The 15,950-nt window shown below is 44.5% G+C and overlaps 1 protein-coding gene across 1 annotated transcript in view; it reads left to right on the forward strand.

Moving 5' to 3' along the window:
• Nucleotides 1–15,950, forward strand: part of LOC139410677 (rap guanine nucleotide exchange factor 1-like) — a 52,789-nt gene that overhangs the window by 15,519 nt on the left and 21,320 nt on the right. Inside the window, exons 3-8 of the mRNA XM_071156071.1 lie at nt 1,686–1,864; nt 2,325–2,481; nt 3,292–3,380; nt 5,086–5,256; nt 7,223–7,349; nt 8,497–8,674. Coding sequence (XP_071012172.1) covers nt 1,686–1,864; nt 2,325–2,481; nt 3,292–3,380; nt 5,086–5,256; nt 7,223–7,349; nt 8,497–8,674 — 901 coding nt within the window. The remainder of the gene's footprint in view (nt 1–1,685; nt 1,865–2,324; nt 2,482–3,291; nt 3,381–5,085; nt 5,257–7,222; nt 7,350–8,496; nt 8,675–15,950) is intronic.

The raw sequence follows: 15,950 nt of genomic DNA on the forward strand, positions 1-15,950 counted from the left end.
CTTAGGAAGCGACACTGATTGACAATAAATTTCACATGCTGTTTTGCAAATGGAATAGACAACAGGTGGAAATTATAGGCAATTAGCAAGACACCCCCAATAAAGGAGTGGTTCTGCAGGTGGTGACCACAGACCACTTCTCAGTTCCTATGCTTTCTGTCTGATGTTTTGGTTACTTTTGAATGCTGGCGGTGCTTTCACTAGTGGTAGCATGAGACGGAGTCTACAACCCACACAAGTGGCTCAGGTAGTGCAGTTCATCCAGGATGGCACATCAATGCGAGCTGTGGCAAGGTTTGCTGTGTCTGTCAGCGTAGTGTCCAGAGCATGGAGGCGCTACCAGGAGACAGGCCAGTACATCGGGAGACGTGGAGGAGGCCGTAGGAGGGCAACAACCCAGCAGCAGGACCGCTACCTCCGCCTTTGTGCAAGGAGGAGCACTGCCAAAGCCCTGCAAATTGACCTCCAGCAGGCCACAAATGTGCATGTGTCTGCTCAAACGGTCAGAAACAGACTCCATGAGGGTGGTATGAGGGCCCGACGTCCACAGGTGGGGTTTGTGCTTACAGCCCAACACCGTGCAGGACGTTTGGCATTTGCCAGAGAACACCAAGATTGGCAAATTCGCCACTGGCGCCCTGTGCTCTTCACAGATGAAAGCAGGTTCACACTGAGCAATGTGACAGACGTGACAGAGTCTGGAGACGCCGTGGAGAACGTTCTGCTGCCTGCAACATCCTCCAGCATGACCAGTTTTGCGGTGGGTCAGTCATGGTGTGGGGTGGCATTTCTTTGGGGGGCCGCACAGCCCTCCATGTGCTCGCCAGAGGTAGCCTGACTACCATTAGTTACCGAGATGAGATCCTCAGACCCCTTGTGAGACCATGTGCTGGTGCGGTTGGCCCTGGGTTCCTCCTAATGCAAGACAATGCTAGACCTCATGTGGCTGGAGTGTGTCAGCAGTTCCTGCAAGAGGAAGGCATTGATGCTATGGACTGGCCCGCCCGTTCCCCAGACCTGAATCCAATTGAGCACATCTGTGACATCATGTCTCGCTCCATCCACCAACGCCACGTTGCACCACAGACTGTCCAGGAGTTGGCGAATGCTTTAGTCCAGGTCTGGGAGGAGATCTCTCAGGAGACCATCCACCACCTCATCAGGAGCATGCCCAGGCGTTGTAGGGAGGTCATACAGGCACTTGGAGGCCACACACACTACTGAGCCTAATTTTGACTTGTTTTAAGGACATTACATCAAAGTTGGATCAGCCTGTAGTGTGGTTTTCCACTTTAATTTTGAGTGTGACTCCAAATCCAGACCTCCATGGGTTGATAAATTAGATTTTGTTGCCAGCACATTCAACTATGTAAAGAAAAAAGTATTTAATAAGAATATTTCATTCATTCAGATCTAGGATGTGTTATTTTAGTGTTCCCTTTATTTTTTTGAGCAGTGTATATATCTCTCTCCCTCTACATAGACCTCAAGCTTTTGCTGTGCCTGTCTCAAAAATTGCAATTAGTTGTTGATTTATATCCTACAAGAAAACAGAGTGAGACTGAAGGCAGAGTGACAAACAAAGCCTCATGTTATGCAATAATCACACAACCAAGATGCCATTAATACAAGTAATGCCACGCCACCAAGTTCACGATTGTTCTCACGTTGTCTTACTGTTACAGAGTCTGAGTCGGTTAGAGGAGCAAGAGAAAGACGTGGTCAGTGCCTTGCGTTACTTCAAGACCATCATTGACAAGATGGCGGTGGACAAGAAGGTGCTGGAGATGTTACCTGGCTCTGCCAGTAAGGTCCTGGAGGCCATCCTGCCTTTAGTCCAAGTGGACGCAAGGATCCAGCACAGGTGAGTCTGGCCCAGGGGAGATACACTTTCCTCATCAATCTACACACAATACCCCATAATGACAAAGCAAAACATTTTTCTATAATCTATTTTGCAAAAACCTGTTTTTGCTTTGTCGTTATGAACTATTGTGTGTAGATTGAGGGGGGGGGGGGGGGGGGAATATTGAATCAATTTTAGAATAAGGCTTAAATATAACAAAATGTGGGAAAGGGGAAGGGGTCTGAATACTTTCTGAATGCACTGTATCTGGAGCTTGTTGGCCCATTGAGGATTTTTAGACAATGCTACAACCGTCACGAGACGAGATCCAGCCAAATGTAATTTTAAGGTTGCCGATTATATTCCTTTTAAGGTTGAAATCATGAGGAACCTTCAAAGACTGATACAGAATTGCCAACCAACCATGGAGTGTTTTTGTCAGTATGTTAGCCCAATCTTTCCTCTGGGGTGTTCACAGCTCGGGGGTGTCCTCCTGTCTGAACCGTGTGTACCAGAGTCTGGGCAATCTCATCCGTTGGTCTGACCAAGTCATGCTGGAGGGGGTCAACCTGGAAGATAAAGAAACCATCGTTACCGTCACCACTGTGATCAAGGCAGTGCTTGATGGTGTTAAGGTAATGTTAGCATACCAGACCGTCACGTCACCACTGTGATCAAGGTAGTGCTCGGCGGTGTTAAGGAAAGGTTAGCATACCAGACCGTCACCACTGTGATCAAGGTAGTGCTCGGCGGTGTTAAGGGAAGGTTAGCATACCAGACCGTCACCACTGTGATCAAGGCAGTGCTTGATGGTGTTAAGGTAATGTTAGCATACCAGACCGTCACCACTGTGATCAAGGTAGTGCTCGGCGGTGTTAAGGGAAGGTTAGCATACCAGACCGTCACCACTGTGATCAAGGTAGTGCTTGGCGGTGTAAAGGAAAGGTTAGCATACCTCGGCGGTGTAGACCGTCACCACTGTGATCAAGGTAGTGCTCGGCGGTGTAAAGGAAAGGTTAGCATACCAGACCGTCACCACTGTGATCAAGGTAGTGCTCGGCGGTGTTAAGGAAAGGTTAGCATACCAGACCGTCACCACTGTGATCAAGGTAGTGCTCGGCGGTGTTAAGGAAAGGTTAGCATACCAGACCGTCACCACTGTGATCAAGGTAGTGCTCGGCGGTGTTAAGGAAAGGTTAGCATACCAGACTGTCACCACTGTGATCAAGGTAGTGCTCGGCGGTGTTAAGGAAAGGTTAGCATACCAGAAAACAAGTAAACATGAAATTTGAGACATCGCAGATTATGTGTACCATTTAATGCACGTTATGGATTTTGGGGAAATGGTAGCTAGCCGAGTACTTAGTACTCTCTCGGTAAGAGATGGTAAAAATGGCTATGAAGTTGTCTAGCATTTATTAACTGCACACGGTGATTGTTCACAGGAGCTAGTGAAACTGACCATAGAGAAACAGGAGCATCCTTCCCCCACGTCTCCTGTCAAACCAGTGCCAGTGGCCACCCCACCCGAGAGGTGAGTGAGCCACGGTGGACATCAATACACTCCTCCACTAACCTCATTTTCTCACATGTTCAGTAAATACAGTGGGGCAAAAAATTATTTAGTCAGCCACCAATTGTGCAAGTTCTCCCACTTAAAAAGATGAGAGGCCTGTAATTTTCATCATAGGTACACTTCAACTATGACAGACAAAATTAGGGTGAGAAATCCAGAAAATCACATTGTAGGATTTTTTATGAATTTATTTGCAAATTATGGTGGAAAATAAGTATTTGGTCACCTACAAACAAGCAAGATTTCTGGCTCTCACAGACCTGTAACTTCTTCTTTAAGAGGCTCCTCTGTCCTCCACTCGTTACCTGTATTAATGGCACCTGTTTGAACTAATCAGTATAAAAGACACCTGTTTACAACCTCAAACAGTCACACTCCAAACTCCACTATGGCCAAGACCAAAGAGCTGTCAAAGGACACCAGAAACAAAATTGTAGACCTGCACCAGGCTGGGAAGACTGAATCTGCAATAGGTAAGCAGCTTGGTTTGAAGAAATCAACTGTGGGAGCAGTTATTAGGAAATGGAAGGCATACAAGGCCACTGATAATCTCCCTCGATCTGGGGCTCCACGCAAGATCTCACCCCGTGGGGTCAAAATGATCACAAGAACGGTGAGCAAAAATCCCAGAACCACACGGGGGACCTAGTGAATGACCTGCAGAGAGCTGGGACCAAAGTAACAAAGCCTACCATCAGTAACACACTATTCCGCCAGGGACTCAAATCCTGCAGTGCCAGACGTGTCCCCCTGCTTAAGCCAGTACATGTCCAGGCCCGTCTGAAGTTTGCTAGAGAGCATTTGGATGATCCAGAAGAAGATCAAAACCAAAATATAACTTTTTGGTAAAAACTCAACTCGTCGTGTTTGGAGGACAAAGAATGCTGAGTTGCATGCAAAGAACACCATACCTACTGTGAAGCATGTGGGTGGAAACATCATGCTTTGGGGCTTTTTTTCTGCAAAGGGACAAGGACGACTGATCCGTGTAAAGGAAAGAATGAATGGGGCCAGGTATCGTGAGATTTTGAGTGATCACCTCCTTCCATCAGCAAGGGCATTGAAGATGAAACGTGGCTGGGTCTTTCAGCATGACAATGATCCCAAACACACCGCCCGGGCAACGAAGGAGTGGCTTCGTAAGAAGCATTTCAAGGTCCTGGAGTGGCCTAGCCAGTCTCCAGATCTCAACCCCATAGAAAATCTTTGGAGGGAGTTGAAAGTCCGTGTTGCCCAGCAACAGCCCCAAAACATCACAGCTCTGGAGAAGATCTGCATGGAGGAATGGGCCAAAATACCAGCAACAGTGTGTGAAAACCTTGTGAAGACTTACAGAAAATGTTTGACCTCTGTCATTGTCAACAAATGGTATATAACAAAGTATTGAGGTAAACTTTTGTTATTGACCAAATACTTATTTTCCACAATAATTTGCAAATAAATTCATTAAAAATCCTACAATGTGATTTTCTGGATTTTTTTTCTCATTTTGTCTGTCAAGTGTACCTATGATAAAATTACAGGCCTCTCTCATCTTTTTAAGTGGGAGAACTTGCACACTTGGTGGCTGACTAAATACTTTTTTGCCCCACTGTTATATCAGACTTGATGGTAATTGTACAAGATGTAAAACAACATCAGTAAACAACTTGCATACCCACAGTGCTGCTGAGCCGCCTGCCAATGAGAAGGAGAGTCTGGACAAGAGCTCAGCCACGTCCCAATCTATGGAAGCCCTGACTGAACCCACTGGAGAGGAGGAGGAGGAGGAGGAGGAGGAGGTGGTGGCCCCACCAAAACCCCCTCTCCCTGGCCTCAAGATGGCTGAACACAAGTAAGAGCTCATTTCATGGAGATAGTGTCTGTTTCATAGCTTCAATATACAGTAGTTCATCAATGGAGCCCCCCTATCACTGGCCCAGACATGTCACTTCAGGCAAGTCCAAGTCAAGTCTCCAGTATCTCACCTCTCTTTCTTCAAATGGCACAGAGCTGCATATCAATATCATGATCCACGCAGGATACCATTCCATTCTGCAGGATACCATTGCATTCTGCAGGATACCATTGCATTTAGACTTAATAAACTGCTTCGGAATGGGAAAAGTTTAACCCCTCATAAGATAATTTAATTGACTGCTCTCAGTCACAGCACAAGGCAGGGTCAAGTCTGCACTGAAGTAAATGCAGTAGCCAAGTCACAAATCACTGTTAAGCCAAGACTCAAGTCCCCAACTCTGTATACTTGTTAGGCCTGCCGATAGCGCAGCACACAGCTCTCTTGAAGCCAACACCAATTTATCAACTGAAAAACGTTCATTGTATACCACTCATCACATTGAATGTCCTTGGATTACAGGCCAATGTGGTTGCCGCTCGTCTCTTTACAAGAAGACAAGAGGTACAATAGCTGGGAAACTGTGTGTTATAAGTAGTCTTGATTCTTTAGAAAGCTTTATAGACTTTGAAGGGGGTAAAAAAGGGAGGTGTCAGAAATTAGACTTCCTCTGGTGAGATAACTGTCACGGCACCATCTCTGAGGCTCTTTTCTTTTGAGAGAAACTGTGCTCGGCAGAGGCTGGCGAGTTTACGGCCAGAGAGTGACGACAAGGAATGGAAATAGACCAGAATCCAGAGCCCACCACAAACACACTGGACAGCAGCATATCCAGACACTTCTAAATTCTTAAAGGCTCTTTGTCTTTCCTTCTGCTCCCAACAGTAGCTCTCTGAATTTCACTTATCCCGCAACTGGTGCGAATAGCTCTCTGAATGTCACCTTGCCCGCAGCAGGTACGGGTAGCTCTCTGAATGTCACCTTGCACACAGCAGGTGCGGGTAGCTCTCTGAATTTCACCTTGCCCACAGCAGGTGCGGGTAGCTTTCTGAATGTCACCTTGCCCGCAGCAGGTACGGGTAGCTCTCTGAATTTGACTTATCCCGCAGCAGGCACGGGTAGCTCTCTGAATTTCACTTATCCCGCAACTGGTGCGAATAGCTCTCTGAATGTCACCTTGCCCGCAGCAGGTACGGGTAGCTCTCTGAATGTCACCTTGCACACAGCAGGTACGGGTAGCTCTCTGAATTTCACCTTGCCCACAGCAGGTGCGGGTAGCTCTCTGAATGTCACCTTGCCCACAGCAGATGCGGGTAGCTCTCTGAATGTCACCTTGCCCACAGTAGGGTAGCTCTCGACAGCGGTCTGTGTGTCTTACGCAGGGGCACACTGCAGATTTTGTCGTTCTTTTTTGTGGTAATTCATTTTTATTTTTCTCCTCCCTGGGGACTTGCCTTGTCACCCTCACCCCACTCACCCCACTCCCTAACTGGCATATCCAGTATAACTAGTATATCCTCCACCTCTTCATCACCACAGTTGCCTGCCTGCCTGCCCTGCATCTCGTCATTGGGCCATCTGTGTGCACTGCGGTGTGGAAACAATTCAGTAGCTGCTGCTGTCTCCACCACTATCTGTTTGTGGAGTGGGAAAAAGCAGCCAGGCAGTGACCCGTGCACTGCACATTTTTCCCATTGTTCTGCTACTACAGAAGGCTCTCAGAAAGTGTCAGATATTGTATATTATCTCTCAACCCACCCAGGCCAGTGTCAGTGCAGTCTTTTCCCAACCTCCCTTCACCATACATACTACATAATACATACTACACAGTACACACAGAAGAAGTGAATCAGTCAGTGTACTGTGGCTAGGGCTGCATGCGTGGCTTTTGGAATATTTTGCATTGATGGACATTGCACGCTGCTTCATATTTAAATGATGTCACCTTCTTCTCCCCCTCCAGTCCTCCTGCTCTGCCTCCAAAGAAGCGCCAGTCTGCCCCCTCCCCCACCCGGGTGGCAGTAGTGGCCCCCATGAGCCGCGCCACCAGTGGCTCCAGTCTTCCCATGGGCATCGGCCTCCACAAACAGGTACAGTGGCTCCAGTCTTCCCATGGACATCAGCCTCCACAAACAGGTACAGTGACTCCAGTCTTCCCATGGGCATCGGCCTCCACAAACAGGTACAGTGACTCCAGTCTTCCCATGGGCATCAGCCTCCACAAACAGGTACAGTGACTCCAGTCTTCCCATGGGCATCAGCCTCCACAAACAGGTACAGTGACTCCAGTCTTCCCATGGGCATCAGCCTCCACAAACAGGTACAGTGGCTCCAGTCTTCCAAATCAAATGTTATTGTTCACATACACATGGTTAGCAGATGTTAATGTGAGTGTAGCGAAATGCTTGTGCTTCTAGTTCTGACCGTGCAGTAATATCTAACAGGTAATGGGAAACTGTGTTATAAGTAGTCTTGATTCTTTGGAAAGCATCGGCCTCCACAAACAGGTACAGTGACTCCAGTCTTTCATGGGCATCGGCCTCCACAAACAGGTACAGCGACTCCAGTCTTTCATGGGCATCGGCCTCCACAAACAGGTACAGTGACTCCAGTCTTTCATGGGCATCGGCCTCCACAAACAGGTACAGTGACTCCAGTCTTTCATGGGCATCGGCCTCCACAAACAGGTACAGTGACTCCAGTCTTTCATGGGCATCGGCCTCCACAAACAGGTACAGCGACTCCAGTCTTTCATGGGCATCGGCCTCCACAAACAGGTACAGTGACTCCAGTCTTTCATGGGCATCGGCCTCCACAAACAGGTACAGTGACTCCAGTCTTTCATAGGCATCGGCCTCCACAAACAGGTACAGCGACTCCAGTCTTTCATGGGCATCGGCCTCCACAAACAGGTACAGTGACTCCAGTCTTTCATGGGCATCGGCCTCCACAAACAGGTACAGTGACTCCAGTCTTTCATGGGCATCGGCCTCCACAAACAGGTACAGTGGAAGGAGCAGCTACACACACTGGGGCTATGTCTGAAATGGCACCATATTCAGTATAGTGTACTACTTCTGGCCAGGCCCCATAGGGAATAAGTTGCCATTTTGGATTTTGCTATGTTTTACACCGGGGTGTGACATATATAAGCCATTTCTTGCACTGTTTCTTTTTTGCCGGCTATTATGTATTTTTCCACTAAAGCGGGTCTTGTCACCTCTCTCTGGTTGGCAGGAGTACGAGGTGGATGCCCTGCAGCGGCGCTTCTCTGGGGGCAGCCATTACTACGGAGGGGAGTCGCCCCGCATATCCCCCTGCAATAGCATGGGCAAGCTGAGCAAGTCTGACGGGCAGCTGTCCTGGACAATGGACAGTGGGCAGTGCTCACGCAACACCAGCAGTGAGGCTCTGGGTGAGTACTCAAACAGGCGTCATAGCTCGATCTTTAACCAGAGATACATTTTATTTTTCAAATAATGTAAACTATTTGGTGGAATGTGCTTTGTGGCTACCCGAATGGGCAAGTCAAATGATGTCATTAAGACAACGTTAATTTGCTTTGACTCTAGTGTTCCATTTGTACATTTTACTTGCCCGTTTGGGCAGTATTTCGTGTCATATTCACTCAATTCCATTCCAACCTCTCCCTCCGCACGTACTCAGTGCACACACAAGCTCCTGTTAGGTTTACAGAAATAATTGTCTATAAAAATATATGTAACTGATGGAATACACAAGCTACATTCCTTACAAATGATGACAGTTGTATCACAAATTCAAAATGGACAGGTTGATTGAAGTAGAAAAATGTGTTCCAACAACGAGCTGCAGTTTTTGAATAATTGCGTCCTGTCTATTTTCCGCTTAAGCTACTTTGCAAACTGCTAGTGCCATTTAGAATGAGTTAGCCTAGGCTATAACCCCCCAAAACATACAGGTTCCACACTGACAATATGCAAAAACATTAGTTTGACAAAGAGCGTATTTACATCAGAAACATCAAGCATGCAGTGGCAAGAAAACGTACATTAACGTTCAAAAGTTTGGGGTCACTTAGAAATGTCCTTGTTTTTGAAATAAAGCACATTTTTTGTCCATTAAAATAACATCAAATTGATCAGAAATACAGTGTTGACATTGTTAATGTTGTAAATTACTATTGTAGCTGGAAACGGCAGATTTTTTTAATGGAACATCTACATAGGTGTAGAGGCCATTATCAGCAACCATCACTCCTGTGTTCCAATGGCACGTTGTGTTAGCTAATCCAAGTTTATCATTTTAAAAAGCTAATTGATCATTAGAAAACCATTTTGCAATTATGTTAGCACAGCTGAAAACTGTTTTGCTGATTAAAGAATCAATAAAACTGGCCTTCTTTAGATTGAGTATCTGGAGCATCAGCATTTGTGGGTTTGATTACAGGTTCAAAATGGCCAGAAACAAAGGACTTTCTTCTAAAACTCGTCAGTCTATTCTTGTTCTGAGAAATGAAGGCTGTTCCATCTGAGAAATTGCCAAGAAACGAAAGATCTCGCACAACGCTGTGTACTACTCCCATAACACAACAGCGCAAACTGTCTCTAACCAGAATAGAAAGAGGAGTGGGAGGCCCCGTTGCACAACTGAGCAAGAGGACAAGTACATTAGAGTGTCTCGTTTGAGAAACAGACGCCTCACAAGTCCTCAACTGGCAGCTTAATTAAAAGGTACCCGCAAAACACCAGTCTCAACGTCAACAGTGAAGAGGAGACTCCGGAATGCTGGCCGTCTAGGCAGAGTTGCAAAGAAAAAAAACATATCTCAGACTGGCCAATAAAAAAAAAATATGAAGATGGGCAAAAGGACATGGACACTGGACAGAAAAACTCTGCCTAGAAGGCCAGCATCCCGGAGTCGCCTCTTCACTGTTGACGTTGAGACTGGTGTTGTGCGGGTACTATTTAATGAAGCTGCCATTAGAAATTTCTAAGTGACCCCCACCTTTTGAACGGTAGTGTATGTGAAGTCTTTGAAATTACCTGGATTTCTGCATACATTTTACATAAAATTTGATCTGATCTTCATCTAAGTCGCAACAATAGACAAACACAGTGTGCTTAAACTAATAACACATTATTGTATTTTTCTTGTCTATATTGAATACATCATTTACACATTCATAGTGTAGGGTTGAAAAAGTATGTGATCCCCTAGGCTAATTACTTCTCCAAAAGCTAATTGGAGTCAGGAGTCAACTAACCTGGAGTCGAATCAATGAGACGAGATTGGAGATTTTGGTTAGGGCTCCATAAAAAAACACTCATAAAATGTGAGTTTTCTATTAACAAGAAGCATTGTCTGATGTCAACCATGCCTCAAACAAAAGAGATTTCAGAAGACCTAAGATTTAGAATGGTTGACTTGCATTAAGTTTGAAAAGGTTACAAAAGTATCTCTAAAAGCCTTGATGTCCATCAGTCCACGGTAAGACAAATTGTCTATAAATGGAGAAAGTTCAGCATTGTTGCTACTCTCCCTGGGAGTGGCCATCCTGCGAAGATGACTGCAAGCTCACAGTGCAGAATGCTCAATGAGGTTAAGAAGAATCCTACAGTGTCAGCTAAAGATTTACAGAAATCTCTGGAAGATGCTAACATCTCTGTTGACGAGTCTACGACAATAATGATGTTCATGGGAGGACACCATGGAAGAAGCCACTGCTGTCCAAAAAAAACCATTGCTACACGTCTGAAGTTTGCAAAAGAGCTCCTGGATGTTCCACAGCGCTTCTGGCAAAATATTCTGTGGACAGATTAAACTAAAGTTGAGTTGTTTGGAAGGAACCCACAACACTATGTGTGGAGAAAAAAAGGCACCACACACCATCAAAAACTCATCCCAACTGTAAACTGTGATGGAGGGAGCATCATGGTTTGGGGCTGCCTCAGGGCCTGGATATCTTGCTATCGACAGAAAAATGAATTCCGAAGTTTATCAAGACATTTTGCAGGAGAAAGCAAGTCTATCTGTCTGCCAATTGAAGCTCAACAGAAGTTGGGTGATGCAACAGGACAACAACCCAAAAGACAGAAGTGAATCAACAACAGAATGTCTTCAACAGAAGAAAATACACCTTCTGGAGTGGCCCAGTCAGTCCTGAGCTCAGCCCGATTGAGATGCTGTGGCATGACCTCAAGAGAGCGGTTCACACCAGACATAGCAATAATATTGCAGAATATTCCTGACTGTTGTGCAGGTCTGATCCGCAACTACGGAAAACATTTGGTTGAGGTTATTGCTGCCAAAAGAGGGTCAACTTGTTATTAAACTTCTTCGGGATCGGTGTCCCTTCCACGGGACGGTTGAGCTAACGTAGGCTAATGTGATTAGCATGAGGTTGTAAGTAGCAAGAAAATTTCCCAGGACATAGACATACAGTGCCTTGCGAAAGTATTCGGCCCCCTTGAACTTTGCGACCTTTTGCCACATTTCAGGCTTCAAACATAAAGATATAAAACTGTATTTTTTTGTGAAGAATCAACAACAAGTGGGACACAATCATGAAGTGGAACGACATTTATTGGATATTTCAAACTTTTTTAACAAATCAAAAACTGAAAAATTGGGCGTTCAAAATTATTCAGCCCCTTTACTTTCAGTGCAGCAAACTCTCTCCAGAAGTTCAGTGAGGATCTCTGAATCATCCAATGTTGACCTAAATTACTAATGATGATAAATACAATCCACCTGTGTGTAATCAAGTCTCCGTATAAATGCACCTGCACTGTAATAGTCTCAGAGGTCCGTTAAAAGCGCAGAGAGCATCATGAAGAACAAGGAACACACCAGGCAGGTCCGAGATACTGTTGTGAAGAAGTTTAAAGCCGGATTTCGATACAAAAAGATTTCCCAAGCTTTAAACATCCCAAGGAGCACTGTGCAAGCGATAATATTGAAATGGAAGGAGTATCAGACCACTGCAAATCTACCAAGACCTGGCCGTCCCTCTAAACTTTCAGCTCATACAAGGAGAAGACTGATCAGAGATGCAGCCAAGAGGCCCATGATCACTCTGGATGAACTGCAGAGATCTATAGCTGAGGTGGGAGACTCTGTCCATAGGACAACAATCAGTCGTATATTGCACAAATCTGGCCTTTATGGAAGAGTGGCAAGAAGAAAGCCATTTCTTAAAGATATCCATAAAAAGTGTAATTTAAAGTTTGCCACAAGCCACCTGGGAGACACACCAAACATGTGGAAGAAGGTGCTCTGGTCAGATGAAACCAAAATTGAACTTTTTGGCAACAATGCAAAACATTATGTTTGGCGTAAAAGCAACACAGCTCATCACCCTGAACACACCATCCCCACTGTCAAACATGGTGGTGGCAGCATCATGGTTTGGGCCTGCTTTTCTTCAGCAGGGACAGGGAAGATGGTTAAAATTGATGGGAAGATGGATGGAGCCAAATACAGGACCATTCTGGAAGAAAACCTGATGGAGTCTGCAAAAGACCTGAGACTGGGACGGAGATTTGTCTTCCAACAAGACAATGATCCAAAACATAAAGCAAAATCTACAATGGAATGGTTCAAAAATAAACATATCCAGGTGTTAGAATGGCCAAGTCAAAGTCCAGACCTGAATCCAATCGAGAATCTGTGGAAAGAACTGAAAACTGCTGTTCACAAATGCTCTCCATCCAACCTCACTGAGCTCGAGCTGTTTTGCAAGGAGGAATGGGAAAAAAATGTCAGTCTCTCGATGTGCAAAACTGATAGAGACATACCCCAAGCGATTTACAGCTGTAATCGCAGCAAAAGGTGGCGCTACAAAGTATTAACTTAAGGGGGTTGAATAATTTTGCACGCCCAATTTTTCAGTTTTTGATTTGTTAAAAAAGTTTGAAATATCCAATAAATGTCATTCCACTTCATGATTGTGTCCCACTTGTTGTTGATTCTTCACAAAAAAATACAGTTTTATATCTTTATGTTTGAAGCCTGAAATGTGGCAAAAGGTCGCAAAGTTCAAGGGGGCCGAATACTTTCGCAAGGCACTGTATCTGATATTGTCATAAAGCTTTAATTCTTGTTAATCTAACTGCACTGTCCAATTTACAGTAGCTATTACAGTGAAATAATTCCATTCTATTGTTTGAGGAGAGTGCACAGTTTTGAACATGAAAAGTTATTAATAAACAAATTAGGCACATTTTGGGCAGTCTTGATACAACATTTTGAACAGAATTGCAATGGTTCATTGGATCAGTCAAACTTTGCACATACACTGCTGCCATCTAGTGGCCAAAATCTAAATTGCAGCTGGGCTGGAATAATAAATAATGGTCTTTCTCTTGCATTTCAATGATGATAGTACAAAAAAAAATACACAAGACTGGTTGGTTTTATCTTTGTATTATCTTTTACCAGATCTAGTGTGTTATATTCTTCTACATTCCTTTCACATTTCCCCAAACTTCAAAGTGTTTCCTTTCAAATGGTACCAAGAATAAGCATATCCTTGCTTCAGGGCCTGAATTACAGGCAGTTAGATTTGGTATGTCATTTTAGGTGAAAATTGAAAAAAGGGGGTGGATCCTTAAGGGATCCTTAAATTCAAGGGTTCACATACTTTTTCCAACCTGCACTGTGAATGTTTACACAGTGTGTTCAATAAAGACATTAACATTTATAATTGTTTGTTATTAGTTTAAGCAGACTGTGTTTGTCTATAGTTGTGACTTAGATGAAGATGTGCTCAACAAGCCGACCTGGTTAAATAAAGGTGAAATAAAAAACAATACAAAAACAATCAGATAACATTTGATGACCAATTCATGCAGAAATCCAGATAATTCTAAAGGGTTCACATACTTTTTCTTCCCACTGTATGCCTACTCACCAAACAGATGTCATGGCCATAATTCATCACTATGCAGTGTTCAATGTGGAATTGTTCATCCATTTTGAAAATTCCGAAGATTAAATCGAACGTCTGTATATCGAAAAAAAGACAAATGTTGGTTTGTAACCCTGAATTTTTTCTTTCATCTCAAACAAATTGAGCCCTGTTTCAAATGATCCCTCTTTGAGAATAACTGCTCCAGGCATGAGATGTGCATCACTTCACACTGGCAACTTTATTCATTTGGATAAATATTCTGTTATATGTTATTCTTATATTACATCATGTTTTTTTTATACTATAAAATAGGTGTCTTGACTGTGATAAGGGCTCAGGAATTAAGAGCGTCTGTCTACTAAATGAACAAAACAAGGTTATGCCATTACACAGCCATATAGTTCTACAAGCAGGTTACTGCCTTTTTGAAGATTGTGTTTCAAGATATAATATAATAACCAGTTGATATTATGGTTTCAATAAATTCAACTTACATGGCACTTTCTTTTTTATTGAGGCAATTTAGCTATTAGGATTTGTTTGTAATGGTTATGATAAATTACGCTCTGTTGCAATCTTATGACATCTAGAAAAAAAGAAAAAAAATCCAGTGCGGGCCTTGTGTTCTAAAAAAATGTTTTTTTTCATGCGAGTACTCGAACAGTCAAAAGATTTCAAATGCTCATCCCTAACACACACACATGAAACTCACACACAACACAAACACATATGAGTTACATGTTCCTGCACTTGCTTCACAGAGGCCTGATTGGAGAGGAGCCCATTGGGTAGAGAGGAGCCACTGTGAGCCCATTAGGTTAGAGAGGAGCCACTATGAGTCCATTAGGTTAGAGAGGAGCCACTATGAGCCCATTAGGTTAGAGAGGAGCCACTATGAGCCCATTAGGTTAGAGAGGAGCCACTATGAGCCCATTGGGTTAGAGAGGAGCCACTATGAGCCCATTAGGTTAGAGAGGAGCCATTAGGGTTAGAGAGGAGCCACTATGAGCCCATTAGGTTAGAGAGGAGCCACTATGAGCCCATTAGGTTAGAGAGGAGCCACTATGAGCCCATTAGGTTAGAGAGGAGCCACTATGAACCCATTAGGTTAGAGAGGAGACACTATGAGCCCATTAGGGTAGAGAGGAGTCGTGATAATTCCAGCAAGAGAGGCCTGTCTCTTTGATTAGGAGCATCGTGGTCACCACGGGATCACCATAGTTTGTCTTGATGTGGCAGCCACAGTGTGCGGAAACAAGCCTGCTGCTGATGCGTGTAATGAGTCAACACACGCAGGCAGGAGCTTCCTGTTCCTGCCACCTCCAACAGCACAGAGCATTGTTTACGAGCTGTGACCACCATCTTGTGAGACAAGACTTCACCGAAGCTGCATCTCAATAGTCTCCTCTTCTTCATCTGCATCGGTCTGGAAACAGGATAGCAGGGAGGAGGGCAATATGGTGGATGCTTACTGGGAATTTGTTGAGGAGACGAAGCCATGCGATGCTATTGAGATGCAGCCTCAAAAGTCTAAGCTGTAATACCACGGCTGAAACCTTTTAGGACCGAAGACAAGAGTGACGGTTGTCAAGGTGATAAGAACATTGCACCAAGTCATCAGGTGGCCCTTTTCTCAGTGGAAAGAGAAGCGAGCCGTTTTGTGCCTTTTCCATTGTGATCAACTGACGTGTCATGGATCAGTTTCAAAACCAACCCTTTGTGAAATCCCAATATCCCACCTCACCCCCTAATGAAAATAGATTCTGCCAATGTGTTTGTTGTGCTCCTGAGTGGGTTT

This window comes from Oncorhynchus clarkii, chromosome 6 (genome assembly GCF_045791955.1).
Source record: "Oncorhynchus clarkii lewisi isolate Uvic-CL-2024 chromosome 6, UVic_Ocla_1.0, whole genome shotgun sequence".
Taxonomy (NCBI): Eukaryota; Metazoa; Chordata; class Actinopteri; order Salmoniformes; family Salmonidae; genus Oncorhynchus; species Oncorhynchus clarkii.